Source organism: Peromyscus eremicus, chromosome 15, assembly GCF_949786415.1.
Source record: "Peromyscus eremicus chromosome 15, PerEre_H2_v1, whole genome shotgun sequence".
Lineage (NCBI taxonomy): Eukaryota > Metazoa > Chordata > Mammalia > Rodentia > Cricetidae > Peromyscus > Peromyscus eremicus.
The window spans coordinates 23,735,777-23,763,520 of NC_081431.1; the positions used below are offsets into that span (position 1 = coordinate 23,735,777).

Here is a 27,744-nt window from a genome sequence, read left to right on the forward strand (position 1 = left end):
TTGATCCTTCTGCATTTATTGTAGAAAACCAGCAGAAGGTAGAGAGATTGGTTCTAGGGCAGGCCAGTAGGGCAGCTGAGGCAGGAGGACTGGTGCCCGGGGACACCTCACTTAGCAGCAGCAGGAGCTGCTTTCTCAAAGTTCATCCATTTGCTGAGGAAGTTCATCAGATCAGTTCCGGCTGTCTTGACCAGGGGGGTCAGCTGCTTCTGTGTCTTATCCAAGTAAGCCCTGGGGAGGGGAAGGACCAGAGGTTAGTGTGAAGGGCCCTAGTCACCGACAGGGTCTTCGTCGGTAGTGAAGGTCAGAGCAGACTGACGTATCCTGGTATATCAAAGTCTGTAAGAGGAGGCGTAGACCTTCCATGCAGCAGGGGATCAGACACTAGAGACGACGGGAGTCCAAGGTCCACTTCCTGCTGCCCCATCTGTCTGAGGAATACACTTAACCTATTGGGTAAGGGGGAATTTTTCTTCCCAGTTTAAACCTAATCTTCTGGAACCCCAGCCGCTGAGTGAAGATTCCCATGAGAATTCCTGTCTTCCTATTTTCTGCAGTCCTGGAGCCCTTGAGCCCTCTCCTGGAGACTTACCTGGCTTGGGTCTGAATCTCCGAGCTCTTGGCCTTTTCCATCAAGTCCTTGCCATAGTCAGCCACGGCCTGAAAATACTGACTGAACATGGTCGTCATATCCGGCTGTCCCGGCTCCTCTGCCTGCCTCCGAACCAAAGCCCCTACACAAACACATTTGCATGAGCTTTTCATTTGGATTTCCAGCAATGAATCTTGGTCTCCCCTCACACCCCACAAGATCCATCCCAGCTTTTAGTTCCTTCCTCACATTGGTGTCCTGCTAGGTATTTGTTTTTTTTTTTTTTTTTTTTCTTTAGAAAGGGAATGGCCGGGCGGTGGTGGCGCACGCCTTTAATCCCAGCACTCGGGAGGCAGAGCCAGGCGGATCTCTGTGAGTTCGAGGCCAGCCTGGGCTACAGAGTGAGTTCCAGGAAAGGCGCAAAGCTACACAGAGAAACCCTGTCTCGAAAAACCAAAAAAAAAAAAAAAAAAAAAAAAAGATAGAAAGGGAATGATCTTCCTCTTGAGTTCTGGTTGGCACACTCAGCTATAGAGGCACAAGAGAGTTGGGCAGCCAAGACCCCCAGCACCTTCTTCGCTTTGGTCTCCTTTCTCCGTGTTATGAACTCACCTTCCAGGCTACAGATGGTGACAAGCAGTGCAACCATTGCAAGCAGCTTCATGATGGCAGCAGTGAGGACGTGGCCTAGGAACCGAGCTGCTGGTGGGAAAGGACACTGAAGTCAGATGGGCTGTAGCCCCTTTCGGGGATCCCCCCACCCCCACCAGGCCAAACCTAAGTCTTTCCTTTTCCACGGTTAAAGTCTCATCCTCTTTACATGTTGCCCACATCTCCCGCTCCCTCATCATACCTGTTCAGTGTCGCTGTCCTTGGCGTCTACACCGGGCCTGACAGGAGGCAGGGGCTATATACACATCCACTTCCCCACCCTGTCAGGTGACACAGAGAAGAGCAAGTCCAGAGGGGGCAGAGATCATGCCGGAGTAAACAAGTTGGAGAGACGGATGGAAGAACAAGCCAAAGGGGTGCTTGGTGTTAGAATGAGAGGCAGGGGGTATAAACTCTCATGAAGACCAAGATCTGCTTATGATTTATTCTTTTGGGGCCGAGGGCTGAAGTTGATGGGTTAATGTGTAGCAGGGACTCAGGATTCTAAGTGGTTTCTCTGGAAAGCTCTGACATGAAGCCCTTAACCCTTGTTATCTTTACCTCATAATGGATGGACTGCATTCCCCCAACCCCACACCCCCTCATAGCAACTTGGCAAAGAGGTATTTGGGAACAAAAGAAAGGAGGAAGAAGCTAGGCATGTGGTGCGTGCCTTTAATCCCAGCACTGGGAAGGCAGAGGCAGACTGATCTCTGTGAATTTGAGGCCAGCCTGGTCTACACAGTGAGTTCTAGGGTTACATAGAGAGATCCTGTCTAAAAAAATTAAAAAATAAAAAAATAAAAAAAAGGAAAGAAAAAGAAAATAAATAAGGGAAAAGGAGTGGTGGGGAATGGGGCTTAGGGGAATACAAGCCAGAACAGGTACAGCTGACTCTGTCCCTTTTTGAGTTAATGTGTAATGAGACAGGAAGAGGGGCATGAGAATGTAGAGTAACACTCCTGGGTTCTTATCGATGAGAATACCCTACCCCCGCAAAAAACAAATTCAGAAAAATAGCCTCTGCCCTCCTGCTCCCAAATGCAATAGTCAAGAGGTTTCTGTCCAGGTCGAAGGTGCCTGGTCATTTGATCACCTTATCAGTGAGGTCCTGGCCCTTGGCCCAGCTCTAATTGTGTGGGAGGACAGAGGCACATTCCCTAGACCCAGAGCTTTCCTGTGGATTAGCTAAGTAGAGACTGAAATCTTTCACCCTTTGCGCGTAAAGCTTACCCTATGTGCACTGGAACATACGGGGTGGAAGTGTGGGAGCTAGTGAGGGGGTGCAAAACCATGACTAAGAAATCGTTCCCCTTTCCAGCTCTCCTCTTGTGAAGCGGTTCTAGGGGCACACTACCGCTTGCCCCTGGCCCCGGGGGGTGGGTGGGTGGGGGAGGAAGAGTGTTAAGTACAGGCTGTAGTCGTCTTCCTGGATTTTATTAGTCCTTTAAGGACTAACTAGAGAGGGCAGCTGCTTCAGAAATTAGTTCTGCCCACAACCCGCCCGCCTCCCTCAAACCTCACAATCATTCCACTTCTAACAAGAAGGCAAGGCATGTGGAATTCCAGAGTCGGGAGGGAGTGGAGGGAGGGTTCTGTTTTCCAGGGGAGAGCTGTGTTTGTGAGCAGCAGTCCTTAGGAGATGTGTGGTGGAGGGCCGTGGGGATTCCCCCAGAGGATTTCAGGAAGGTTGAGAGTAATGGGAACTAGGTTTTCACAATCCCTGAGCGTCTCTTCACAAAATACGTCTCCAAACTCAAACGGTAGTTTCACTTTTCTCGTGTCCGGTTCAAGGAGCTCCAGTGGTGCAAGCGACAAAAATGCTCCCTCTAGTGTCTTGAGTGCTCAAAAGTTTATCTCGACCTTGAAGAGGCTGGGCGATCTCAGTAAGGTGGCCTTCGACTCAACTCTCAAGTACCACCCACAAACTCCCCCTGGCCACTGCAGCGCCGGAGTGAAGCTCTGGGGCTGCCAGGCCTGCCACTCTCCTGTTTCCTCCTCTCCCATTGGTCACTGGGAAATTGAAGCACCTTTTTTCATCATTGGGTGGGTTGGGTCTTGGAGCGCTTCCTTTGCCCATTTCCAAGATGGCGCCCATGGCCATGCTTGAAATGGAGGGTGAAGCTATGGTTCTGCCATTACTCAAGATGGCTGCCCCCATCAAGATGACCGGGGTGTGCCTGGGGGAAAGGGGCAGCAGGATGGTTTGAGATGGTAAGGGCTAGTGTTCCATTGCGGGCAAAACTTTGGGACGTGGGAATGAAGACTAGAGAAACCAGGGAGCTAGTTGAAGCCTGTGGTGGTGGTTAAGAATAGATAATAGGAGAGCGGACAGGGGTGACAGGTGGGGGTGAGGGATCAACGATGGGGCGGGAGTGTGCCTGGGATTCAATTTTCCCATCGGCGCTCTTTCCCCCTACTGTTCCTTGTTGCAGGTCTAGCATTGAACCATATGGAAGTTTCTGAAACTGGGGAGCCTGATGATGGGGGGTGGAGCCCGTGGAGGATAGAGGGAGCAGGAGATTGTTTCCCCAGGCTAACCCCAAACCCTCCCTGTCCCCTGGACTAAAATGGGGAACACCCTGGGCCTGGCACCGATGGGGACTTTACCCCGCCGGGGCCCCCGTCGGGAGGAACCGCTGCCCAACCCCGGGAGCTTCGATGAGCTGCATCGGCTGTGCAAAGGTGAGCACTTGGCATTTGGGTGTCTCAGGTTGAAGGGGTGGGGGGTGGGGGTCTGGAATGTCCAGCTGATGTCCAGTGACGCGAACAGAAAGGAGAGAGCACAGCCGGAACACCCAGCAGTCAAGAAGGATCAGACGTCCACAGCAGAGCGTTTCGTTGCAGGATTTGAAAGGAGGTCATTTCCTCCAGTGCTTCATAAGGGACTGAAAGGGAAGTCTAGCCTCCTTGGTTAGGAGTCCTTATCTGCACTTATTCCTTCCCTTCCCCTCGCTTCTTTCAGATGTATTTCCAGCACAGATGGAGGGCGTGAAGCTGGTTGTCAACAAGGTTCTGAGCAGCCATTTCCAGGTGCTCCCACTTCTCGGGCCCTTCCTTACTTCTCCCCCCTGCCTGTCCCCGGATCCTCTTCTTCACACCCTTTACTCCAGTCTTAGCCAGGCTATGTGGGACAATGAGGGACAAAGGGGTCCCTTCTCCTTTCTTTGCTTGTGGGATTTGTTGCTTAAAATCCAGTGACCCTCTGCATATGCTGGAATAGTTGAGGTTTTTAAAAGAATCTCATGGATGGAAAAAGATCAAGGGTGGGGTAGGGAGTTGAAGTGAAGTAGAATGTCATGCTCTCCATTGTCTCTTCTTTCCTCAGGTAGCTCATACTGTGCACATGAGTGCTCTGGGTTTACCAGGCTATCACCTCCATGCCGCCTATGCAGGAGACTGGCAGCTTAGCCCCACTGAGGTGAGGGCTCCATCACACTTGCGTCAACTCCCTAGAACCCCACAGGGGCGTAGGTCTCGAGAAGGAGGAAATGTGTGTGTTGTCAGCAACTGTGTCCAGCAACTGTGTTCTCTGTGTCTCTTCTGAATGGGAGAGGCTAGAAGAGATTCCTGCGCAAAGATGCCCGAGTTTGTCTTTGACGTCCACCAGGGGGCACTGTGTGATGTTCCTGAAATCCCTTAGTGTTCGAGGTTAGGTGAATAAAACTACCTGCCCATCTCAGCCTTACCGTCTACATTCCTTAACAGGTGTTCCCCACCGTGGTGGGGGATATGGACAGCAGTGGCAGTCTCAACGCCCAGGTCCTGCTTCTGTTGGCAGAGCGGCTGCGAGCTAAGGCTGTCTTCCAGGTGACCCACAGTTCCTGCCTCCATCTACCGAGGCACTCCTCTCTCTTTCATGGGTATCCTGCCTTGGGGGACCCGGGGGGGGGGGTGCAGAGGCAATATTGAACATAAAAAGAGGGAAGGGTATTTTATCTCTTCCTCTCCTCACCAGACGCAGCAGGCCAAGTTCCTGACCTGGCAGTTTGATGGCGAATATCGGGGAGACGACTACACCGCCACTCTGACTCTGGGAAATCCTGACCTGATCGGGGAATCAGGTGGGGGACTGGGACGGAGTTCTTGCTCGTCCATTTGCAAAAAATGTCAATCATGCCGTTTCATCTTCGGTACAGTTTGGGGACTAGAAAAGGAACTTTCTGGGCAGGCTAGAGTGGGGGATGACAGGATGGTAAGGGTGCCAACCTGACTCTTGTCTCCTCGCTCCTCCACAGTGATCATGGTTGCTCACTTCCTGCAGAGCATCACTCATCGGCTGGTGCTAGGAGGAGAGCTAGTTTACCACCGACGACCAGGCGAAGAGGGGGCCATCTTGACTCTGGCTGGGAAGTACTCAGGTACGGCACCAGGGGAGACAGGGGTGAGGAGGAGCGACTCTGGGCTTTTCTGGGGTTCCTTGCCAGGATTTACTACAGTAACTTTCTTTTCCCTCTGTACTTTTCCCCCCAGCTGTACACTGGGTAGCTACGTTGAATGTTGGGTCAGGTGGGGCCCATGCAAGTTACTACCACAGGGCGAATGAACAGGTAAGATTACTGAGCTAATCCGCTATCCTAGTCAGTCAGAAACTCTGCCCCTCAAGTCTCCCCAGGCTGCTGGCCTATTATTCTTCCTACTCTCACATTGGCATATGTTTTCACACACAGAGTTCAGCTTGCTGATGCTCTGTCAGGACTCTTCTGGTAGTCATGGTGACCTCATTTTTGTCCCTGCTTCTCAGGTTCAGGTTGGAGTGGAGTTTGAGGCAAATACAAGGCTACAAGATACAACCTTCTCCTTTGGTTACCACCTGACTCTGCCCCAGGCCAATATGGTGTTTCGAGGTGAGGGTTACTCTGACATTTGGAACTGCGGAGGAATCTGGGGATGCGCAAGGAGAAAGGCTCTACCTTACTTCAGTTGACTCCTTCCTCCAAGTCCTGCAAAACAACCTCATCAGTATTCTTTTCCCTGGCAGGCTTGGTGGATAGTAACTGGTGTGTAGGTGCTGTGTTGGAGAAGAAGATGCCTCCCCTGCCTGTCACTCTGGCCCTCGGAGCCTTCCTCAATCACTGGCGCAACAGATTCCATTGTGGCTTCAGCATCACTGTGGGCTGAAGTTGTCCTGGAGGCAACCTCCACAGCAGCTGGAACCTTTGAGTCCGATGCCCTAGGGCCAGAGACTAACTAGGTCCCACCCCAGAGCCTACCTTGCTGGATGACTTCTAGGTCCCATGGGCAGAGTAGGGGACGGGACCATGTCCTTCTCAGAACTGGAGCCTTGCCACAGGATCACTTTCCAATGAGGCAGTGGTTTGAGGTTCCCAAATCTGCCATCAGCCCCACTATAATTTTCCACAAGCTCTATGGCTCTGGACTGAAGGAGAAGGATTAAGGGATGTATCTGGCTCCCCGCACCCTACTTTCTTCTTTGTTATTTTTGTTTGATTACGATATTAGCTCCTCCTTCAGAGCAGAAAAATCTGCATGGGATCAGCTCCCTGCCCCATTTCTCCCGTTTTCCATCCCTTGGCCTCCCAAGGTTGGGAAAGTAGGGTTAAAGAGCTAAATCTTTGGCCATAGAAAGACAGAAAAATGGGCCCACCCATTCCCAGAAGGAACTTTACCTCCTAGCCCCGAGGCTTCCTTTTTTCCCATCTTCTGTGTCTCTGGAGAACAACTTTGGCCCTATGGTCACCCGAACTCCCCACCCTCTGCCCCCTGCCCTCTCCACGCCCCCTGCCCTCTCCATGCCCCACCGATGACCACACGAAGAGACAGTTACTGTTCAGCATTTCATTGCTGTCACTGAGCTCCTTTAAGCTGGTCCCCATCTTGGGTACAGCAATTTCCCCTTTCCAGTCCAGTGTCTGGGGAGTCTGGGGAAGGAAGCAAGCCTGGGCCTCAGCTGCAGATTTCCCCAAGCAGTGGCATCATAGCAGACAGTCCCTGGATGCGCTGGATTTCATCAGAGTATCCATTGTTTATGCTCCGGAGCTCAGCCAACAGGCCTATCAGCTTTGGGTACAGAAACCTTTGGAGGGAGTAGTAGGGTTACCAGGGAAAGAAGAGGGAAAGGAGGCAGCTGGGAGTCTTGTCCTGAGTCTCCCATCCCCTGAACTGTCCCTCAAGGAGGCTAAGTCTGAACATTGGAGAATCATGCTGTGGATGGCACATACTATATCTGAAAAATTTCAGAAGTCCCCAAGAGGGCTTCTGTCAACATTGTCTTCCTTCTTTGTGCCTAGTTTTTCCTGAGCCCAGGGCTTAGAGGTCAAGTGTAAAGGAATGGCTAGACTTGGCCAGAACTTCAGCTGTATAGAATCTGAAGGTGGGGCCTTCTAGATGGAGTTCTAGGAGGTGGGCGTGTTGTTCGATGGTAAAAGCATCCACCTCTTAGCAAACTGATTTATCAAGGAGTGAGCAGAACAGAAGTGGCATGAACTTCAGAGCCTGGATGACTGAACTAGGGACAGGCTTTGTCCATGAAACTGTGAATGACCGTGACTTCAAACGGAACCGAAAAATTCAAGGAACTGACCCAAGGGAGAGGAGAGGGCCAAAAAGAAGAATGAACAAGACTTTGGAAATTTTGCTTTAGTTTGGAAAAGCTGGAGAGGTGAGGTGATGGATATCACCAATCTCAGGAATGCTATCATACACAGGCCAAGAGCTACTACTTTGCATCTCTACTGAATAAAAAACAAACAAACAAACAAAAAACCTTGGAAAAGTGAGATGGAACAGCAGTATGAATAATTTGGATACTGGAACTATGTGTGATAGGGGTGGCCCAAGGGAAGGCCTGGATTCCTAAGTACTTGGTTTCCCAAAGGAAACAGCAGTAAAATGCATTCATCCTGATCTCAATGTTTCTCAGATCCCTTCCTTCCCCCAAGGCAGCCTCTGAGCCCCCAGTCTCCTTCCTGAGCCCCCAGCCTCCTACCTGAGCCCCAGCCTCCTACCTACCGACTTTGGGGCCTTGACTGCTGTTCCATAATGTAGTTGTTCAAGATCAGTGCCATCTCCTCTTGCCGATGATCAATCTCTTCTCTCTGGGTCAGTCCAGGCCTGTCTGAGATGGAAAACTGGGAAGGACAAGGTGGCAGGGAACACGGGTGGGAACCCTCACATTGTCCAGGGACCGAGAATGGGATAGACCCACTCTCTGGGTTTAGAAGCTAGATGGTCAGGGATTAAAGTTTTGAGTTTTGGTAGAGGTGGCGGGGCCAGAGTCCCTTGGCTTTTGGATGATTCTCACCTGGAGAGAAGAGGGCCATGGCAGCCAGGAGCACGTACTCAGGTTGCTGGAGCTGCAGTCGTTTCAGTGTCCCATGGAAGCGAATGATCAAGTCCAAAAAGTCCCCCTGGAACCCTACTGTGAGAGATGGTGGGGCTTAGGAGCCTCCTGGTCATTGCTTCCTACCGTACACCACAAGGATCCATACCCTGTATGCTCTACCAGCTCACCATAGGCTGCATCTTCCATTTTGTAGCAAAGAGGCCCACAGAAGAAATTCTGTGTTTGAAGACAGAAAGTAGCGTTGAGTGAGATATGCAGTATTTCCACAGCTGCTCCCTTGAGAAGGGAGATCTGGTCCTCCATGGGTAGGGACCTGTGTGGGCAGAAAACAAAGGCACTTCAGACTTAAGTCTGCACGTCAAAAAGGCCTGAATGACAGACTTAAGAGCTGAAAATTTAAGACCCAGTGCTTGGAAAGTTTAAGGGATATGCGACATTATTAAGAGACCGGTATGATTTATGCAGCATTGACTTCCTGAAAGATCATGTGATACTCACCGGAAAAGGGGCAGGTCCTTGGTGAACTTGATAATCTGCTGCACCATGAAAGTGTTAATATCTGCAAAGTGTGTGAGCAGAGGCCTCACGGGGACCAGAGGAGGGAAGGGCCGGTGATGGATGAACAGATAATCTGGAGGCTGTAGAGTTCAGTGCGTGAGTGAGAGATCTCAACCTTGGCTGTCCTTTGGGCCTCACCAGCTTTAGAAGGGATGTTTGGCTGAGGAACCTGCCCACTCTAGGGTTCTGGAGAACTGTCCTCTGTCAGGGCACGGTACATAGCCCTCTCCCTCAGGCCACCTCCTCAGGCACCCAAGGCAGATCCTGTAAGTGCTCACCCTGAACTTCACAAACTGGTCAAACATGGGGACCACGTGGCGAGTATGGGCCCCCAGGAGGGTCCGGACCAGCTCTCTCTGCTCCTGACTCAAAGATGCTTTCTGTGCCCGCCGCTGTGCCTGCCTGGCTCGCCGCAACGCCAAGGCTTCTGCTGACAGTATCACTGCGTCAGGCAAGAGAGAGGACGAAGCTGTTCAGAGCAGCAGAGATACCTTTCTGCCACCCCTTGAGTCGAGGCTACTCAATGTCCCCATGTAAGGAAGGACCGAGGAAGAAAGGAAGGTTTCTGAGGCTTCCTTAGACTTCACTGAACTGGTGTCTTCAGGTGGCAGGGGATCCCTGCACGCTTCTGCCAACTTCATATTTATCTGTGATACACTTCAGCAGAAAACAATGCACCATGGGAAAGAAGGGAAGGGTGGAGAGAAAAGTGGGAAGGGTATAAGAAGTTTGGCTCCTTGGGAACATTGAAGAAGGGTCTTAATATTGAAAATGTCACTATATTTGCATAGCATTGTAATTTCAAAGGTCCTGTGGCTAGATTTCACTGGATACAGCAACTCTAACCTGGGCAGGGCAGGCTTCCTATTTTTCAGAAACGTAGACTCCAGCAACACTTCCACAGTCATAAAATAAGTGGTACAGGCAGAACCCAAATCAATGTCATTTGGCTTGTACAGCATCCTTTCCCCTGCTCCATGTTGAAAGGAGTGTGATATTGTAAAGCAAGAGTTTGAGAGGCAGACAGGCCTGATGCTGAAGTGGGACTCTGCTCTTTAGCTGACTCGAGTTGTGGGAGGCCAGCTTCATTATCTGTTGGGAGCATAGCACGGCTACCTGGCTTAGAGAGAGCAGCAGTGAATAACTAAGAAGTGCCTATGAGATGGCAGGTACTGTGTCCTCAAGAGACGGAAGAGAAAAAGCAAGCCACGTGAATACGAAGGAGAAGGGCATTTCAGGTAGAGAGATTGGCAAATGAGAAAGTCCTGGTGAAGAGTATGCTTGATATGCTCAAGGATAGCATTGAGCCAATGTGGCTGGAATGTATGGAAGGGGCTTAAGAGACAAAGTCTGAAGTGGGATATGGAGGAAATCATTCCCCTTAAAAGAGATTGGAGGGAGAAGACAGACTGGAGAAATGGCTCAGGGTTAAAAAGCACTGGTTCATCTTGCAGAGGACCTGGGTTCAATTCCAAGCACCCACATGGCAACTTAGAGCCATCTGTAACTTCAGTTCCTGGGGACCTGACATGCTCTTCTAGCCTCTGTGGACACCAGGCATACACGTGGTGCATAGATATATATGCAGGTAAACACTTGGTTTTTTTTTTTTTTTTTTTTTTTTGGTTTTTTCGAGACAGGGTTTCTCTGTGTAGCTTTGCGCCTTTCCCAGAACTCACTTGGTAGCCCAGGCTGGCCTCGAACTCACAGAGATCCGCCTGCCTCTGCCTCCCGAGTGCTGGGATTAAAGGCGTGCGCCACCACCGCCCGGCGCAGGTAAACACTTATACACATGAAAAATAAATACATATTTTTAAAAAGAGAGACTGGATATTTTGGAAACAGTGGCATAATCTGATTAGTTTCAAAAAGTTTACTCTGCCTGCTATGTGGGACATGAGAGCTATTAGGTACACAATAAGCAGAGAAGCACACTCCAAGGATTCCTGGGGTAGTAGCGGGCCAACTCACTGTCTTTCCTCATGCCAGCGTTTAGACACTTCCGCAACCTGCAGGCTGGACAGTGGCGTCTCTGGGCTTTGCTAACCTCACAGCTTCCAGAGAAGGGACAGATGGGACCGATGGTTTTGCTGACTGTTCTCCTGTGAGACAGAGAAAGACACTACAGGATTTGAGATGGCAGTGAACAGGCAGGTGGGTATAAGAAGAGGCTGAAAGGGTATGGCCTAAAAGGCGAATTGATTTAACAACAGGCTAATCGGAGTTGTGTCCAAAGGTCTTCGGAGGTAGCTGGAGCATTTTCATGAGGACACAAGGAACCCTCACTCAGGAACCTTCTTTGTATAGTACTAACTTGGTACTTTACAGGTAGTGTGTACTGAACAAGTGCTCTTGACTAATAGGCTGTGTCTCTAGGACAAATGGTTGGCCTGCTCTTTTATTATTGTCACCAGTCTCATGCAGTGTTGTGGTCAGCAAGATTGAGGGTGCGAGACACAGGGTAGTTGAGCTTAGCTCTAAGAGTATTACAGCACGGTAAGCTTGGAGATGTGCCAATGTTTCAAGGCAGACTGATAGGAGTGTGGGGGTTGTTTCTGTTGCGGAGAAAGCATTCACCTGAAGAAGCCTTTGCAGCCCTCACACGTCAGGGCATGGAAATGATAGCCTGTGGCTCGGTCTCCACACACCACACAGTTCCTTGGCCCATATCCCTCTCCACTGGCCATGGTTTCAAGTGTCAGCACACCTGTCATGGTCTCCTGAATGTGGGAGGGAGTTAACAGTCAGCTCCGGCTCACACTAGACTCTCTTCTTCTCCTGGGGAATCCCTTCCCACAACTACCCTCCACCCGATCCCCCAGCACTGTCTATACTAAAGCAAAAATGTTGGTTTCAGTCTCTGGCCTCCAACAGAATACTCACCTGTTTCTCTTAGGCAGAATGTCACATGTAGGCCACAAAATCTGGTGTGAGGTGCCTCTCCCCAAGCCTCCACTCTGACCCTACTTTCCTTGTGATCTCAGGAACTGCAGGAATTAGAGATTGTTCTTGGAACCTTGTTTTCTAGGTCTCATGCATGTGAAATTCAGGTACTCTCTGTGCCATATGTAGGTAGGATGCAGACTTTGGACCCAGGGCAAAGACCTGGGGCGGGAGGTTTTCCTAGCATGCCCCTACTGTTGGTTGGCAGCAGATGGGGATGGACTATGGTAGGTGGGGACCTCATAACTCATTAAAAGCTGCTACTTATCGGGACTAATGGAAGTTTTTCCTATTGGTGAGCTTTAGGTTAAATCTACAGTCCCCTCTTACATGGATCCTGGATAAACTGAGGAGAGAGAAGGAGGGAGAGAGGGCAAGCTTTTTCACATACAGTATGCCAATAGTGAAGGGATAGCTATAAAAGTTACACCAGGTTCCCAAAGGATTCTCTCTCTCTCTCCCTCTCCCTCTCCCTCTCCCTCTCCCTCTCCCTCTCCCTCCCTCCCTCTCTCTCTCTCTCTCTCTCTCTCTCTCTCTCTCTCTCTCTCTTTCTCTCTCTCCTTTCCTTCTCTCTCTTTCTTCCTCCCTTCTTTTCTTTCTTTCTTTCTTTCTTTCTTTCTTTCTTTCTTTCTTTCTTTCTTTCTTTCTTTCTCTCTCTTCCTCCCTCCCTTCCTTTTCCTTCCTTCCTTCTTTCTTTCTTTCTTTCTTTCTTTCTTTCTTTCTTTCTTTCTTTCTTTCCTTTTTTCCAGACAGGGTTTCTCTGTGTATAGCCCTGGCTGGACTTGAACTCACAGAGATCCACCTGGCTCTGCCTCCCAAGTACTAGGATTAAAGGCATGTGCTACCAACTGCCCGGCTCTTTCTTCCTCAAAAAAAAAAAAAAGATTTATTAATTTTTTTCCTTTTAATATGTACACCTAAGTACCCACAGATAATGGAGGACAGCATCTGATCTTCTGGGACTGGAGTTATAGGCAGCTGCGAGCTACCATGTCCGGTACTAGGAACTGAACTTGAATCCTTTGCAAGAGCAAAAATTCTCTTACCCTCTGAGCCTTCTCTGTAGCCCCAAAAATTTGTTTAAAAAGGACTTCAGGAGACTAAGCACTTAGGCAGGAAGCCGAAAGCGATGCACTTCCTTACTTGGGATGACTGAGACGTGAGTAAAAGTGAACTCTAGGCCGTCGGGCGATGGCTCAGTGAAGCACTGGCTGCACAAGCATAGGCCCTGGGCGTAGATCCTAGAACCTGCTTTTTTTTTTTTTTTTTTTTTTTTTTAAATTTACCTTTTATTTTGTGTGCATTGGTGTTTTTGCCTACATGCATGTCTGTGTGAGGGTTCCAGATCCCTTGGAACTGGAGTTACACAGTCAATATCAAGCTGCCATGTGGTTGCTAGGTATTGAACCCAGGTCCTCTAGTGCTCTTAACCAATGAGCCATCTCACTGGCCCCGAACCCACATTGTTTTAAAAGGCACAGTGGGATGTTGTGGAATATCACATCCAGCCACTAGTTCTTACCTCTACGAAATCTTCAGCCTAAAGAGAGTGAGTTCCTGTTTCCTCACACCTTATATACCTTTCTTTGTCCTGCCGTATTACTTCCTGGGATTAAAGGCATGTGTGCTTCCCAAGCAAAGGCATGTGATCTCAAGTGCTTGGATTAAACGTGTGTGCCACCACTGCCTGACCTCTATGTCTAATCTAGTGGCTGGCTCTGTCCTCTGATCCTCAGGCAAGTTTATGAGGGTACACACTATATTACCACATGCCAGGAGATTCAGAGCAAGCAGGATGTGCGGGAGGAGAGGTAACAGCCACGAGTCATGTGGCAGGATGTAGATTAATACAAATGGATTAATTTAAGGTATAAGAGCTAGTTAGGAATAAGCCTAAGCTATAGGCTGATCTTTCATAATTAATGATAAGTCTTTGTATCATTATTTGGGAGCTGGCGGGACAGACAAAGACTCATTACAGTAGGACACACTTGGAATCCCAATGCCAAGGAGGCAGAGACAGTTGGATCCCTGTGGCAAGGCTAGCCGAGTTGGCAAATTCCAGACCAGTGAGAGACTGTCTCAAGAAACAAGGTGGGGCTGGTGAATGACTCAGTGGGTAAAGGCACTTGCTGCCAAGCATGATGACCTCTTTGATACCCAGAATCCACATGGTGGAAGGAGAGAATTGGCCCCTGCAAGTTGTCCTCTGACCTCTATAAATGCTCAGTGGCATATGTGCACCCCTTCCCAAATAAAGGAATGTAAAAACCACAAAAATCCTCAAAAAGCAAAGTGGGTGGCACCTGAAATGAACAGTACCCAAGATTGTCCCCTAGACTCCATAGGTACGCACACACACACACATACACACACACACACACACACACATACACACACACACACACACACAGCCTCTAATAAATTAGAGGTAGTTAAACTTGATTTGGGAACTCTTGTCCTAGAGCTGAGTTCATGGGTTGTAGCTGTGTGATCACATAAGACCTGGTAATCAGAGGATTCCCATACTTGGTTCAATATTGTGGTTGCCATGTTGATATTTGTTTGTTTGTTTGTTTGATTGATTTTCAAGACAAAGTTTCTCTGTGTAGCCTTGGCTGTCCTGGAACTTGCTCTGTAGACCAGGCAGGCCTTTAACTCAGCGATCCACCTGCCTCTGCCTCCTGAGTGCTGGGATTAAAGGCGAATGCCACCACTGCCCGGCTCAAGCAAACTCTTATAAAAGAAAGCATTTAGCTGGTGATGGCTTACAGTTTCAGAGGTTTAGTCCATTATCATCATGGCAGGAAGCATGGTGGTATGCTTGAGAAGTAGCTGAGAGTTCTACATCCAGATCTGCAGGCAGTAGAGGGAGGGAGGGAGAGAGAGAGAGAGAGAGAGAGAGAGAGAGAGAGAGAGAGAGAGAGAGAGAGAGAGGAATACTGGGACTGGTTTGGGCTTTTGAAACCTTTAAAGCCACCCCTGGTTGTGGCAGGCTGTCTTGGACTGCCAGCCCCCAAATCATGACATGGAGACTCATCATTAGTTATGAATGCTCAACTTTAGCTTAAGCTTGTTTCTAGCTAGCCTTTTTTTTAAAAAAAAAGAAAGAAAGAAAAAGAAAAAACAACTTCAATTAACCCATTTCTATTAATCTATGTGCTGTCCCGAGGCTCATTTACCTCATCTATGTACCCTCCATTCTGCTTTCCTCCTTCCTTCGTGTTTCCTCGAATCTCTGCTCTTCTTCCCGGTGTCCTCTGTGCCTGGAGATCCTGCCTAGCTATTGGACGTTCAGCTTTTTATTAAACCAATCAGAATGATACATCTTCACAGTGTACAAAAAGATTATTCCACAACAGTAGGCCTTAAAAATTATTTATTTTATGTGTATGTGTATGCCAGAGTGTTCATATGTGTAACACATATATGCATGCATCCATGAACTTCAGAAGATGGTGTAGTAATTATTTCTATTAACAAACACTGACTGAAGCCGGGCAGTAGTGGTGCATGCTTTTAATCCCAGCACTTGGGAGGCAGAGGCAGGAAGATCGCTGTGAGTTCGAAGTCAGCCTGGTCTACAGAGTGATTTCCAGGACAGCCAGGGTTACACAGAGAAACCCTGTCTCAAAAAACCAAAAACCGGGCTGGAGAGATGGCTCAGAGGTTAAGAGCACTGACTGCTCTTCCAGAGGTTCTGAGTTCAATTCCCAGCAACCGCATGGTGGCTCACAACCATGAGATCTGGTGCCCTCTTCTGACCTGCAGACATACATGCAGGCAGAACACTGTATACATAATAAATAAATCTTTAAAAAAAAAAACAAAACCAAAAACCAACCAAACAAACAAATCCAGCAGCAGCAACAACAACAACACAAATACTGAGACTCTAACATAAAAAGATGGGTAAGATACTCTCTTGTAGTCATGAGGTTTAAACCTATTAAGGAGTCAGCCCTTTAAACAGATATAAAGAAATATATTCAGACCCATGATGGTGCTACTGTGTTCAGAGGATTACATGACCAAAAGAGGGGCCCTGGTCCTGATTTGAGCGATGCTGTTTTTCATCTCCTTCTTGGATGAGTGGCAACTGACTTGATCTTTAAAAGACAATGAAGAATTAGTAAGAAGAAAATTAAAATAAATCCAAGCAGAGAGCGCAACCGAGATGTTCAAGAAGCCAGAAACACAAAGGTAGGCATGGTAGAGCCGTGAACAGGCTTCTTGCTTAGCGTAAGACTTTTGCTGAGAGTGAGAAGGGACAAAGGGCTAGAGAGAAGCAATATGAGGCTGAGATTTGGCAGGGCCAGACTGGGACATCACATGTGTCAGATTAAGCAGTTTGAATCCATTGGGGGAGCTTTATTTATTTCTTCTTTTGCAATACAGGTCTTGGCTCTTGCTATGTAGGCCAGGCTGGAATTCTTGCAGTTTTGCTTCCTCAGCCTTCTCAGTTCTGGGATGGCAGGAGTATAGCACCGCAGCTCGTTTATCCGAGACTGGAGAGATGGCTCCGCGTTAAAGGTGACTGGTGCTCTAGGCGTGATGATCAGAGTTCAATCCCAGGGACCCTCATGACAGAAGGAGGGAACTGTCTTCTGCCAGTTGTCCTCTGACTTCTACACATGTCCTATGGTAAACATGCATACACACAAATGAAGCAATTTAAGAAAAATTAAAGAGTGAGCTGGGAAAGATATGGCCAGGTCTGTATTCTGGGTAGCTCACTTTGGTGACTGGTTGACAGGTAAATGTGAGGATGGAAGCCTGGAAATGGAGACCAGCAAGCTATTGCCATAATGCAGGCGAGAGATTAAGCCTACTCTAAAACAGAGGTAGGACATTTGGGAAGAGGGAGTGTTAAAATATACATAGGAAATGAAATCACTGGGTTGAAAAAGAGGAAGAGAAGTTAATGATGACTCTGGGTGTCTAGCATGGCTGATTGGGGGACGGTGGTACCGAGGGGCAAAGAGGCTACAGGGGAAGGACTAATGTCCTCTATTTGGTCCCTGATCCCCTTCTCCAGTGACAATACATTTCAGCAACCTACTATCAAGTGCCTGTTCTGTGGTTAGACACCGTGAGGAGGAGGAATGAAGGAGAGAGATCCTATTACAAAGGAATTTAATTATGGAGTTACTCTAGCTCCTTTCTGCTGCTGTGATAAGACACCCTGGCAAAAAAGCAGCATAAAATTTCAGGTTACAATTCATCGTTTCAGGGAAGGCAAGGCAGGGAATTTAGCAACTGGTCACATCACATCCACCCTGGGTTTCCCTAATGATAGACTGTAAAGTGTAAGCTGAAGCAAAATCCTTTTCTCCTCGCTTTTTTTTTTCTTCAATCACAGTGAGTCCCAGGACAACGAAGGCTACATAATGAGACCATGCCTTAAAAAAAAAAAAAAAAAAAAAAAAAGAAAGAAAGAAAGAAAAGAAAAGAATGAAAGAAGAAAGAAAGAAGAAAAAGAAAAAAAGAAACTCTGTAGTTGGAATTTTCCTTGGGCTGCCAACTAGCTCCCAAATAAAGATAGACTTATTATTAATTATGAATGCTTGGCCTTATCTTATGCTTTTCCCACTAGCTCTTTAACTTAATTTAACCTGTTTCTATTCATCTATGTTTTGCCTTGGGGCTTTTTACCTTTCTTTCATTCTATAAGTCCTACTTTCCTGCTTCCTCCATGTCTGTCTGTCTGTCTGTCTGTCTGGCCTCTGGCGTCTCATTGTTATGGTGATATTTTATTTGTATTAAAATGTTATTTGTATGTTAATAAATAAAGTTGCCCGGGGGTCAGAGCTACTAGCAAGCCATAGGAAAGCAGGGCAGTGGTGGCGTACACTTGTAATCCCAGCACTTGGTAGGCAGAGCTGGGTAAGTCTCTGTGTGTTCAGGGATACAGCCATTATTGGACACACATGCCTTTAATCTCAATACCAAGCAAGGAAAACCTGGAGGCCTATACAGACAGGCCGTGACGAGGCAGTCATGTGGTTGGGTTTACAACCAATGAGAAGGCAGAACAGGAACATTATATAAAGACTTTAACACAGGGGTAGTTAGTTCGGAGAGGTAGGATCACTGCAGGAGGAAGGGTAAGGTTTTAGCTCTTAGCTCTGATCTCTTGGCTTTCTTCTTTGCATTGGTTCTGTGTTTCTTATTTAATAAAAAGGTTGGTTACATCTACAAATGGCGTCCAACATGGTGGCAAGAGTTTCCACCTAAAAACCGAGACAAAAGATTCTAAAACGGAGCTAAAAACAGTTCCTAATTGTCTCTCTCAAATGAGCGGCAGCTGCCGGTTTGAGCTGCCAGTTTGAGCTACTGGTGGGTTCCTAGTGTACACGCTCGACCTGCAGTATGGCAGGAATGAGGCCTCTGCAAGTGGCACATTAAGCTGAGTGGTGGATTTAGCCTTTACTAGTACAAAACAAAAAAAAGAGGTTTTTGGGCTACATGCTGCTTGGATAAAAGTATAGACCCACGATAGCTCCCAGAGCTGGCGGTAAACGTAGCCATGTTGGGAAGCTGAGGTGGGCAGAGCCAGCAGCCACAGCTGCTGCAGTTTAAAGCAGTAGATTCACAATAAGACAGATTCAGATGTAATAGTTTACAATGTGTGTAAAATATACGTAGGCTTGAAAGAGACAAAAAAGGTGATATATACAGTTATATAGACAAATACATAGTTTTAAAAAATAAAGTCTTTAAAGAGACAGTAAAATTAATATAAAAATAAGCCATGTAAAGATGAATATTACACAGAGAATCTGGATTGTGTTGTCTTTGGGATTTTTAACTGCAGAAAAACATTTGATTGTAAAAGATGTTGAGTTAAACCAATATGTATATTTTAAAGATACTCTGACTTCAAAATTTGGATATAAGGATATGTTGCTTTGGAAAGGAGACTCTGCTTTTGTTCCCACAGAAAGCCAGAGGCTATGGATTTGTTCCAGATTAAGATACATCAGGTTTGACCAGCCAAGACCCCCTGAAAGGTCTCTGATGACACCATGGCCCAGATGATCCAACATCCAGAATGGTTTCAAGGCAACTGGCTTAGACAATACAGCCTCATGGACTATTCCATAATTCTAAAATTTTCTTTGTGTCCCCATAAGATACAGCACCCCCCTCCAGCAGGAAGTAGTAAGAGAAGCTACGCCCAAATTCCCAAATTATATGTAATTTTACTTTGTTAAGGTTAAAACCTTCCTTTTTGAAAAAAAAAAGGGGGGAGGGAAGTGCTGTGGGATGTTCTGTATGGCAAATGTGTTGCTAATTAGTCAATAAATAAAACACTGATTGGCCATTGGCTAGGCAGGAAGTGTAGGCGGGACAAGGAGGAGAATAAAGCTGGGAAGTGGAAGGCTGAGTCAGAGAGACACTGCCAGCCACCACGATGAGAAACAGCATGTGAAGATACCGGTAAGCCACGAGCCACGTGGCAAGGTATAGATTAATGGAAATGGATTAATTAAAGCTGTAAGAACAGTTAGCAAGAAGCCTGCCACAGCCATACAGTTTGTAACCAATATAAGTCTCTGTGTTTACTTGGTCGGGTTTGAGTGGCTGTGGGACTGGCAGGTGAGAGAGATTTGCCCTGACTGTGGGCCAGGCAGGAAAACTCAAGCTACACACTGTCATCTCCTTTTCTTTCTCCTTTGAGCCTAAATTTCTCCTCCTATTTATTCTCCCTGCCCACAAGTCCTGCCTACACCTCCTGCCTTGCTATTCGCTATTCAGCTTTTTATTAGACCAATCAGGTGTATGCATTAGGCAGGCAAGTTGAAACAGCAACACATCTTTACATAATTAAACAAATGCAACACATCTTTACATAGTTAAACAAATATTCCACAACATAAACAACTGTAACACATCTTTACATAATTAAACAAATGCAACACATTTTTACATAGTTAAACAAATATTCCACAACATAAACAAATGCAACACATCTTTACATAGTTAAACAAATGCAACACATCTTTACATAGTTAACCAAATACTCTGCAACAAAACTCTAAGAACTTAGGTTCAAGTTCTGACCCTGGCTCTTTAGCTCTTACTAGCTGAATCAGTGGTCTTGTCATTTTATTGATTGTTTAACACATTTAAGACCCAGTTTAATGGGCCCTGGCAATCAGATACTGTCATGCTGAATTTACTACAGAATTGGAAAAGAAAACTTCTAGGTTGGCACCTGTGGTGGTTTGAACAGGAATGGCCCCCATAGACTCCTATATTTAAATGAGTGGTCATTAGGTAGTGGCACTGCTTAAGAGGGATTAGGAGGTGTGGCCTTGTTGAAGTAGGTGTGGCTTTGTTGGAGGAAGTGTGATACTAGGGGGTGGGCTTTGGAGTTTCAAAAGCTCAAGCCAGCCCAGCGTCTTTCTCTTCCTGCTTTCTCCAGATCTGAATGCAGAACTCTCAACTACTTCTCTAGCACCATGTCTGCCTGTATGCCACCATGCTTCCTGCTATGTTGATAATGGACTAAACTGTAGATGGACTTTCTTTGGACTGCCAGCTCCCAAATAATGACATAGAGACTTCTTATTAGTTATGAAAGCTTGGCCTTAGCTTAGGCTTGTTCCCAACTAGCTCTTAAAACCTAAATTAGTCTGTTTATATTAATCTATGTTCTGCCATGTGGCTCCTTACCTCTCCTCAGTACCATATGTCCAACTTCCTCTACATCTGGCTGGTGAATCTCTTGCCTTAGATTCTTCTCCTGAGTTCCTTTCTCTGCCTGGAAGTCCCACCTATCCTCTCCTACCTAGTTATTGGCCATTTAGCTCTTTATTGAACCAATCAGAAGGTGCCATAGGCAGGTGAGGCCTATAGGACAGAGACACATCTTTATACAGTGTACAAAAAGATTATCCCAACCCTAAACCCCTGTGTACTCAAATGTTTCCTGTTCCAACTGCCTAGTCTCAAATAATCACTCAGAGGCTTATATAAATTACAAATGCTCAGCCAGGAGTTACTAGCTAACTCTTACATTTAAATTAATCCATTTCTATTAATCTATGTATTGCCATGTGGCTCGTGGCTTTACCTGTCCTCTAGCATTTCTTGCTTCCTGGGCAGCTGGCTGGCATCTCTCCCGACAGTGCCCTCCTTCTTCCCATCATTCTCAGTTTGGCTTTCCAGCCTAACTTCCTGCCCAGCTACCCGCCTGTCAGCTTTTTATTAACCAATGAGAGTAATACATATTCATCACGTAGAAAAGGATTGCTCCACAGCATCTCTGAAACTGTAAACCAGCCCCAATTAAATGCTTACCTTTATAAGAGTTGCTGTGGCATGGTGTCTCTTCACAGCAATAGAACACTGACTAAGACAGCACAGGATGCTTAGGGAGAGGTCAAATGGAGGAAAAACATTTGAGCCTGGGGCTGTTCATTCACTGGGGTCTAGAAATTAGACTGAGCCTTGTTCTTGGAGAAGTCTACCTTGTACTTCTGTTGTTGTTGCTGTTGCTGTTGTCTGAGACAGGGTCTCATGTAGCCTCAGCTTGTCTGGAATGTATTATGTAGCTCAGGGTGGCACTTTGCCTCCTGTGTGCTGAGATTATAGGATATCTTGTGCTTCTTTGAGACAGGACTGCCTTGGAAACACACTTCTCTGAGCTTAGTTTTCTATGTTCAGAACAGCTTCTCTAGCCTTGGGGTCTCTTCTGTGGAGCAGATCAAGAGTGGAATCTTTTACATAGGTCATTGGCACCCATGGAAAGTAGGCTTTCAGTTACCTGATGTGTTCACCTTCTCCCTACACACCTACCTCAGGCCAGGATCTGAGAAGCACCCGTGCTGGCTGAGATCTGAATGTTAAGCTTTCTGAATTCTTATCCCTTTTACCTGGGGTTGGGGAACTACCAGACAACTTTGTTGTAAAGAATAAAGTAATACGTAATATTCTTTGCACAATGCTTAAAACATAGAAAGGGTCTGTATGCGTTCATTCCTGTACTGTCTTCCTTCTTTACTCTTCCATTTCTACCCTCTCTCAGATGCTAAACTGGAAGATGGAGTCACCTGACCTCTTTTCTCTCCCTAAAATTGACCAGAAGTCATGATTTGTCATTGCTGTCCCCTGACCTCTAAATGCCCACTACCTCTTCGCTGAGTTCAGGCTCTCATCATTTTTCACTCCCCACTGCAGTAGCCTACTAAATTATTCTCCCTGCTCTCAGCCTCATCTCCTAACCCATCCTCCATGGTTGCTATTTCTAAAATGCAAATTTGATCATGTCTCTCCCCTGCTTAAAATTCTTCATTTGATTTCCATCACCTTGGGGGGGGGGGAAATCCAATCTCTTTAGCATGTAACACAAAGTCCTTTGTGCTCTGGCCTCTATTTATCACTCTGGCCTCTTCTATTCTGTCCCTTCCCTGCCTTGACCTGGTACATCACACTTGGCTCTCGATGTGCTTAAACATTTAGAGTGCCCTGAACAGGCTGTGCTCACTTACCTCTGACATCTGCCCTTGTTGTTTTACTCAGATGGAATCACCTCATATACCCGCGCCCCCACCTGCCGCTTTCAATCCCTTCTCCCTTGGTCCCCCTGGCCCTTCAGCCTTCAGTATAGCAGATCACTTCTAGGGGCCTGTAAGTTATATCTGCACACAAATTTGTCGCAGCACTAACTGAAGAACAATTGTAGGCTCTGACTATCAATCAATTGTAAGTTGCCGGATTAAAGAACTGCCTTTTTTTGTTTTGTTTTGTTTTGTTTTGTTTTTCAAGACAGGGTTTCTCCGTGTAGCCCTGGCTGTCCCGGATCTCACTCTGTAGACCAGGTTGGCCTTGAACTCATAGAGATCTGCCTGCCTCTGCCTCCCTAGTGCTAGGATTAAAGATGTGTGCCATTGCCATATGCAAGAACTGCTTTTTAAAAATAGAGCTTTAAAAACATTTTCTTAAAAAATTTAATTATTGCCGGGCGGTGGTGGCGCACGCCTTTAGTCCCAGCACTTGGGAGGCAGAGCCAGGCGGATCTCTGTGAGTTCGAGGCCAGCCTGGGCTACCAAGTGAGTTCCAGGAAAGGCGCAAAGCTACACAGAGAAACCCTGTCTCGAAAAACCAAAAAAAAAAAAAATTAATTATTATTTATTGTATGTGTATGTGTGATTACGTATAGGAGGCCAGAAAGGTATCAGATCTCCTGAAGCTGGAGTTACAGGCAGTTGTGACCTGCCTGATTTGGGTGTTGGGAATCAAAACTCGGGTCCTCTGCAAGAATACTATGTGCTCTTAACCACTGAGCCATCTCTCCAGCCCAAGAATTGCTTTTTTTGTTTCTTTTTTTTTTCTTCATTTTCAAGTTTTATTTTATGTGTATGGGTGTTTTGCCTACATATATGTCTGTATATCCCTTACATGCCTGATACCTATGGATGTCAGAAGAAGGCATTGTATAGACAGTTGTGGGTGCTGGGAATCAAACCCAGGTCTTTTGGAAGAGCAGAAATGCTCTTAATTACTGAGGCATCTTTCCTTTTCTTTGTGAGATTTATCACTACATAGCCCACCTAAGCCTTCTGAGTACTGTGATCACATCCATGGACCACCAAGTCAGACTGAAGTCTGCATCTTTTATTTTTTGATTCACAGAGGCTTTTAATTATGATGCTTGGTTTTTTGAGATAGTGTCTTGCTTTGTAGTCCAGGCTGACCTCAAAGTCATGGCAATCTTCTTGTCTTGGCCCCCCAAATGCTAGGATTGCAAGCATGAACCGTGAACCAGACAGTGGTGGTGCATGCCTTTAGTCATAGCACTTGGGAGTCAGAGGCAGGAGGATCTCTGTGAGTTCCAGGTCAGGCTGGTCTACAAAGTGAGTTCTAGGACAGCCAGGGCTGTTATACAGAGAAATCATGTATCGAAAAACAAACAAACTAACAAAAACAAAACCGAGCACAAAGCATGACACCTGGGTGGGACATACAGAGGCTTAAGTACCTCAGGCACATAGAAATGTTTATGGGCGGAAAAAAATTGACTAAGATGTGAATTAAAGTCTCATTCCAGGGGCTGAAGAGATGGCTTAGTAGTTAAGAACACTTGTTACCTTTGCAGAGGACCTCGGTTCCGTTCCCAGCACCTACACGTTGGCTTACAACCACCTGTAACTCCAGTTCCAAAGGACCCAATGCCCCCTTTCTGACACCAGAGAGTACCAGGCAACACACATAATATGTATACACAGATGAAGGGAAAACACTGATACACATAAAATAATACAAAATAAAATATAGTCTCATTCTAAACTTACGCTTTTCCCACGTGCAATGATTTGTGTTATCCATTCATTCAGCAAGTATCGAGTGAATGCACTCATTCTTCCACTAAATGTTTGATGGATATCTTGTCTGTGTAGGGCACTTTGCTACACTGGAGTCCCGACGTGTCATCTGGACGCATTCCTATTTTCCTTTTAGCTGCTGTCTTTCAGACCTGATTATCCTTTGTTGTTCCGACTCTCTGGCCAGATGCCCATTAGTCTCTCATGCTGATTCTGGCTCCTTTGTGGCTTCTGAACTGTTGCTACACCGTGTTCCTACCTTCCCTGTTTGCATTTGATATTGGCTGACCTTACTCAGGTGTCCATTGAGCCAACTTTCCAGTCTGGGCCTGCTCCATTCTGTTTGACCTCCCAGGTACTGGCACAAACACCCTGAGCAGGAAGGGCTCCTTTCATTTGGGTTTTATAATCTGATTTTAATCTTTTTTTTTTTTTTTCAATTCACTAGTGATCTCTAATAGTCTCTTGAATTCATTGGGCTTTCTCTTATGTTTTTCCCTATCAATATCTTTGCTGCTTTTGAACCTCTGATAGACATTATCTTCTGTGACACTTTTCTTCCATAACCTCTACAGTATTATTCTTTCTTCATCCTTCCTCAGTTCTGGGGATCAAAGGACCAGAGAAGCACCCTGCCAAGGAGCCACACCCCCAGCGCCGCCTCCCTATATTCTAACAGCTGTTTTCTTCCCCTTCAAAGGTGTTTCTTTCCCCCAAGACTCTGAGAGCAACTGTGAGTATTCTGTACTTGGGTCCAGTCTCAACTCTGCTTCCTCCCACCTTCTATGTTCTCCCCTAATTCACAAAGCACAAGTCAGAATCGAAAATATCTAATAGCTTAAGATAACAGTTTGCAAAGTACCTTTATCAGCTTTATTTTATTTATCCTCATCTGTGTGAAGATCTCCAGAATCTGTAACTAGTTCCACAGAATCTTGCTATTTGTTTGTTTGCTTGTTTTTAGAGACAGGGTCTCACTGTGTATCCTTGGCTGGTCTGGAGCTTGAGATGTAGAGCAGGTTGACCTTGAACTTGTAGAGCTCTGCCTGCTTCAACTTCCTGAGACTGGAATTAAAGGTGTGCCCTGCAACACTTGGCTTTTAACTTTTTTTTTTTTTTAATTGCTATTTTTGCCAGCACTTGGGAGGCAAAGGCAGGTGGATTCCTATGAATTCTATGCCTGTCATGTCTGAGTTCCAGGACAGCCAGGGCTACACAGAAAGACCCTACATCAAAAAACAAAACAAAAAACCAACAACTAAAATTGCTATTCTTAATAGTCATTTCTGGTGTTTTCTCGTTAAATCTCTCTCTCTCTCTCTCTCTCTCTCTCTCTCTCTCTCTCTCTCTCTCTCTCTCTCTCTCTGTCTATCTCTCCCTTCTCTTCCCCCATCCCCAATTCTTTGGAGACAAGGTCTCACTATGTAGCCCTGTCTGGCCTTGAACTCCTAGAGATTTGCCTGCCTGTGCCTCCTAAATGTTGGGGTCAAAGGCCTGTGCCGGAACCATCACGCCCAGCAATTTCAATTACTTTTATTACTTTTATGGGACTCCACACTTCCCTAGACTTCTACCACAGCACTTAAAACAATATGCCTTTCTGTTGCATGCTAGTATCTTTCCTATTAGACTATAAAGTCTAGACTGCATGAGGATTTTTGTTTTTTGAAAAAGGATTGTCGCCGGGCGGTGGTGGCGCACGCCTTTAATCCCAGCACTCGGGAGGCAGAGCCAGGCGGATCTCTGTGAGTTCGAGGCCAGCCTGGTCTCCAAAGCGAGTTCCAGGAAAGGCGCAAAGCTACACAGAGAAACCCTGTCTCGAAAAACCAAAAAAAAAAAAAAAAAAAAAAAAAAGGATTGTCAAAAAAAAAAAAAAAAAAAAAAGGATTGTCTAGCCCATATTGGCCTATAACTCATGATCCTTATTTCTACCTTCTCCTCTCCATTCCTGGAACTCTTCTTTTGGTTATTTGAGACAGGGTTTCTCCGTATAACAGCCCTGGATGTGCTGGAACTCACTCTGTAGACCAGGCTGGCCCAGAACTCACAGAGATCCACCTGGGTCTGCCTCCCGAGTGCTGGGATTAAAGGTGTGCACCACCACTGCCTGGCCTGTTGTCTGTTTCTTTTTTGTTTTGTTTGTTTTTTTGTTTTTTCAAGACAGGGGGTGCTGGAGAGATGGCTCAGAGGTTAAGAGCACTGACTGCTCTTCTAGAGGTCCTGAGTTCAATTCCCAGCAACCATATGGTGGCTCACAACCATCTGTAATGAGATCTGGTGCCCTCTTCTGGCCTGCAGTCATACATGCTGTATACCTAATAAGTAAATAAATCTAAAAAAAAAAAAAAAAAAAAAAAAAAAAAAGACAGGGTTTCTCTGTGTAGTTTTGGTGCCTGTCCTGGATCTCGCTCTGTAGACCAGGCTGGCCTCGAACTCACAGAGATCCGCCTGGCTCTGCCTCCCGAGCGCTGGGATTAAAGGCGTGCGCCACCACGGCCAGTGTTGTCTGTTTCTTGATGCATCCTTTTTCCTGTCTCCTAGGTTTTTATACTTTGTGCAACTGCAGGGTCCCTCTCATGGCCTTCTTGTTGTTAGTGTTTCTCTTATAAAACCAACCCTGTTTTCTCTGTAAAAATAATCTACAAATGCTATCTGCTTATTTATTATTGTTGTGTGTATGATGGGAGAAACTCATGCCGTGACACATGTGTGGAGGTCAGAGGACAACTTTGTGAGGTCAGTTCTCCCCTTCTACCTGAAAAGGTTCCAGGGAGCCAACTCATGTCATCAGGCTTATGTGGCAAACACTTTTCACTGCTGAGCCATTTTCTCAGCCATAGCAATGCTGTGGGTACGGGGGGGCTAAGTTAAAAAATTCCTCTGATATTCAAGACCCTTCCATAGATCTTCAATTGTACTTTTCCAGATCTACCTTAATTGTATTCTTGTTATCACCCAGATTTACTTCTTCCATTTGTCTATAGTCTTTCCTTCCTTTGAGGCCCAATCTTACTTTCCCCAGGAAACTTTTGACTCTTTTGGTCCTAACTAATGTCTTTCTTCTTGACATATTAGTATTTATCATTATATGACTTACTATTATAGCACACTTCGGTATATTTATATTATCACATGAATCATCTATGTCAGGGATTGATTTATGAGCCAAATATAGGTTACCACAAGTAAGAATGGTTTTACTGGGGCTGGAGAGACGGCTCAGGAGTTAAGAGCATGGACTGCTCTTGCAGAAGACCAGAGTTTGGCTCCCAGTATCCACATCAGGATGGCTTCCAACTACTCGTAACTCAGCGTCAGGTAATTTAATGCCCTCTTCTGGCCTCCAACAGAACCTGTACTTA

At 46.4% G+C, this 27,744-nt stretch overlaps 3 protein-coding genes across 5 annotated transcripts; 1 reads left to right on the forward strand and 2 right to left on the reverse strand.

Moving 5' to 3' along the window:
- Apoa2 (apolipoprotein A2) lies at positions 1-1,937 on the reverse strand. Its single transcript, XM_059280967.1, has 4 exons — positions 1,446-1,937; positions 1,205-1,294; positions 593-734; positions 1-231 (listed from the first exon to the last, which is right to left on the reverse strand). Exons 2-4 carry the CDS (start codon positions 1,254-1,256, stop codon positions 108-110), a joined length of 318 nt encoding a protein of 105 aa, XP_059136950.1. The 5' UTR covers positions 1,257-1,294; positions 1,446-1,937; the 3' UTR covers positions 1-107.
- Positions 1,938-3,384: 1,447 nt separating this feature from the next.
- Tomm40l (translocase of outer mitochondrial membrane 40 like) lies at positions 3,385-8,110 on the forward strand. Its single transcript, XM_059280291.1, has 10 exons — positions 3,385-3,457; positions 3,679-3,928; positions 4,209-4,276; positions 4,572-4,664; positions 4,952-5,053; positions 5,202-5,307; positions 5,482-5,604; positions 5,717-5,793; positions 5,988-6,090; positions 6,225-8,110. Exons 2-10 carry the CDS (start codon positions 3,814-3,816, stop codon positions 6,362-6,364), a joined length of 927 nt encoding a protein of 308 aa, XP_059136274.1. The 5' UTR covers positions 3,385-3,457; positions 3,679-3,813; the 3' UTR covers positions 6,365-8,110.
- On the reverse strand, positions 7,129-11,821 carry Nr1i3 (nuclear receptor subfamily 1 group I member 3). Of its 3 annotated transcripts, none has more exons than XM_059280289.1 (8): positions 11,685-11,821; positions 11,079-11,209; positions 9,386-9,549; positions 9,048-9,187; positions 8,717-8,862; positions 8,508-8,621; positions 8,216-8,321; positions 7,129-7,280 (listed from the first exon to the last, which is right to left on the reverse strand). In XM_059280289.1, exons 1-8 carry the CDS (start codon positions 11,819-11,821, stop codon positions 7,151-7,153), a joined length of 1,068 nt encoding a protein of 355 aa, XP_059136272.1. In that variant the 3' UTR covers positions 7,129-7,150. The 3 variants fall into 3 exon arrangements, with proteins under 3 accessions (XP_059136272.1, XP_059136271.1, XP_059136273.1); XM_059280288.1 differs by having other exon boundaries at positions 8,508-8,624; XM_059280290.1 differs by lacking the exon at positions 7,129-7,280 and having other exon boundaries at positions 8,307-8,317; positions 8,508-8,624.
- Between the last annotated feature and the right edge of the window lie 15,923 nt (positions 11,822-27,744).